Source organism: Seriola lalandi, unplaced genomic scaffold (assembly GCF_002814215.2).
Source record: "Seriola lalandi dorsalis isolate HSWRI2012SDOR001 ecotype SW California unplaced genomic scaffold, Sedor1 jcf7180002023738, whole genome shotgun sequence".
Lineage (NCBI taxonomy): Eukaryota > Metazoa > Chordata > Actinopteri > Carangiformes > Carangidae > Seriola > Seriola lalandi.
In genome coordinates this window covers 1-3,010 of record NW_019525663.1, presented here as the reverse complement: position 1 = coordinate 3,010, position 3,010 = coordinate 1, and the positions used below count along the sequence as shown (strand labels likewise).

Below are 3,010 nucleotides of genomic sequence, written 5' to 3'. Positions count from 1 at the left end.
GGAACTGGGAGAAGCTAACTGCACTGACTACACTGATGGTGAAGACACTAACCCCTATGATCCCATCCATGCTACTTCTCGACGTCACCAAATGCTGTCTTTTGTTATTGTTTTGATTGTGAGACACCAAGAAGTTACATACTGTGTGTGTGTGTGTGTGTGTGTGTGTGTGTAAAGATGATTCACATTGCATCAGCACTGTTGAAATTAACTCGTCGTCATGTTGTTTTTTTCTTCAAGGTCGTATTCCCTTCTATGACCAATACGGGGTGATCAGAGATGTGCTACAGAACCACCTGACTGAGGTCATGACGCTGTTGACCATGAAGCTTCCCATGAATCTGAGCAGCAATGAGGAAGTCACGCAAAACAAGCTGAGGGTAATCAGTTCACTGCTGCCCTTAGGAAAGAATCAAGCTGTGCTCGGCCAGTACCAATCATACAAGTCCGAGGTTCAGCAGGAGCTGAATATGACGAAAGACCGCATCACTCATACGCCAACATTTGCAGGTGAGCACTTAACAGCTTTTATTTTTAGTTATTATGATTCTGTTTATTCTTTACTGTTGAGTTGTAAAAAAAAAAAAAAATTTAATAATAACAAATATAGTTAATAAGCTAATAAGTGCTTGTGTTTGTATATTTCAGCTGTACTGGCACACATTGATGAAGCCCAGTATGAAGGTGTGCCAATTCTTTTAATCTCAGGGAAGATGTTAGAGGAGCGGGTGGGATATGCTCGCATACTTTTCAAGAACAACATCTTTTGTCTTCAAAACCACGACAGCATTCACTGCAAGCCCAAACAGATTGTTTTCTACTTTGGGCATGGCAGCCTTAAATATCCAGCAATTCTTGTAAGTAAGAATTTGTTCAAGCCAGTTTTAACGGACGGTGAGTGGAAGGAAGTTACAGAGCATGCTGATATCAGTGTTTTAGGTTTGCCAATTTCAGACTACTATGTTCAAACTCCAACGGAGGACAGGGAAGCGTATGCAGAACTGATCTCTCACATCTTTGCTGGACATAAAAATAGTTTCATTAGTACTGAAAACCTGCTGGCTTCTTGGGGCTTATGGACACCGCTGCTCAATAGCCTATCCAGCTCTTTTCCCCGCATCTACCCTGGTGGTGTAGACAACGGGGACATGCTGGACGTCCGTCTGAAAGGGAAGGACATTAGCTACAACAGCGAGGTGGTGATAATCAGCCCCGATCAGATGGGTGGCATGTCAGCAAGTGGTTTCCAAGTGATGCAAGGCAAATTTCGTAATAATAACATGGTGTCCGCCTGGGCTGAGCAGCTAGTGGAGCAGCTAGCTGCTGATGTGCAGGAAGCGGCGGAGGCAGCCGTGCGTGAGAGCGGCGTTTTCCATCTCGCCCTCTCTGGTGGCTCCACACCCCTCGCTCTGTTCCACAATTTAGCCCTGCACCACTTCTCCTTCCCCTGGAGAGACACCCATGTGTGGATGGTGGATGAACGCTGCGTGCCGCTTACTGAACCGGAGTCTAACTTCTACACACTCTATAACCAACTGCTACAACATGTTAGGATACCCTATTTCAACATCCACCCCATGCCAGTGCAGCTCAACCATCGTTTATGCGTGGAGGAGGACGGGGGAGCACAGCTGTATGAGAAAGAGATCAGCAGTTTGGTTAATGGCTCCAGCTTCCACTTCGTACTGTTAGGAGTTGGCTATGACAGCCACACAGCTTCTCTGTTCCCAGGTACTAAAGTGGATGAACTTGGGGAGAGACTGGTGGCTTTCACTGAAAGCCCTGACAAACCTCACCAGCGTATGAGCCTCACGTTCACGGCAATTAACCGAGCCCAGAAAGTGGCTCTTTTAGTGATGGGTAAAGGCAAGCATGAGATGATCACCCAGATGAGCCGAGTGAAGGACAACCCATTGAAATGGCCTGTCACCGGGGTGAAGCCTGCTAATGGCCAACTTGTGTGGTACATGGACTATGATGCACTTTTCGGATAGGGGTTGTAATCCTTGCTTTTAATCAGACAAATGTCTTTGGAGCTGCTTTAATTCAACAGCTGATTTGGGGGTAAAGAATGTATGAGGACCAGTAGTTTTACATGTTTCTGCTTATTAACTACAATCACATTTACTGATAATTAGTGCTGCATCTTTTTAAAATAATGCCAGCAGATTTCTGATTGATCTCCTACTTTCCAACCAGCCGTTTGTTAGAGTCTAGATACATGAACTTTAATCAGAATAATAAATCCATTATAGCTATCAGTGTCATATGGCAGCTGAAAACAGAAAACCGTTTTTAAAAAACAGCCCCTTCTTGGAGGATTCATTTGCTTATGGGGAAACATGGACACTGTGCAAAGAACATTATACAGTTTGTGGTTTCTCACATTAAAAGGGACGCTTTTTTCCAGCACATGATTTCACCAGCAGTAAAGCGTTGCAACTGGATTATGAACTGGTGATAACTTAATAGCTAAAAGTTAAAAGCTTTGAAAATTTGCTGGCAGGAATGTTTAGAAGTATTTCTAATTAATAGGGGCAAAAACAACGGGTATGGTCCTTTTTACTGAAAGTTAAAACCTCATTTGAATATTTTTCTGTGTGTGTGTGAGAGTGTGAAATGAGTTTGATGGTTTAACTAAGCCTAATTAATATGAGATGAGTGAAAATCTAGACCAATATACGAAGTATACACATGTCTGCAGTTTACAGAGTGCAGACCATGTTGCACTGAGCATCTGATGTTGTAAACATGTCGTGCCTAAAGCCACTTCCAGCAAACACAAGGATTTGTGCACTTATTATAACCCAGGATTGTTGTATGTTTGAATTATATCAGATCTCAGGTGAACTTTGGTGTAATCTACACTTATTGATTGTATGTTTCATATTGTCCAGTGACAGTGAACCCCTGCACAAAACAAAATTGGAAATGAGACTGGTTTCGTAAATAATATATTTTGTTTGCATAATGATAATACAGATACAAACATTTGTAATTAAAATATTTA

The 3,010-nt window shown here is 42.5% G+C and overlaps 1 protein-coding gene across 1 annotated transcript; it reads left to right on the top strand.

The window, feature by feature from the left end:
• Positions 1–89: 89 nt before the first annotated feature.
• Positions 90–2,925, top strand: LOC111648426 (GDH/6PGL endoplasmic bifunctional protein-like). The gene is made up of 2 exons (XM_023398281.2): positions 90–510; positions 649–2,925. Exons 1-2 carry the CDS (start codon positions 309–311, stop codon positions 1,992–1,994), a joined length of 1,548 nt encoding a protein of 515 aa, XP_023254049.2. The 5' UTR covers positions 90–308; the 3' UTR covers positions 1,995–2,925.
• The last annotated feature ends 85 nt before the right edge of the window (positions 2,926–3,010 follow it).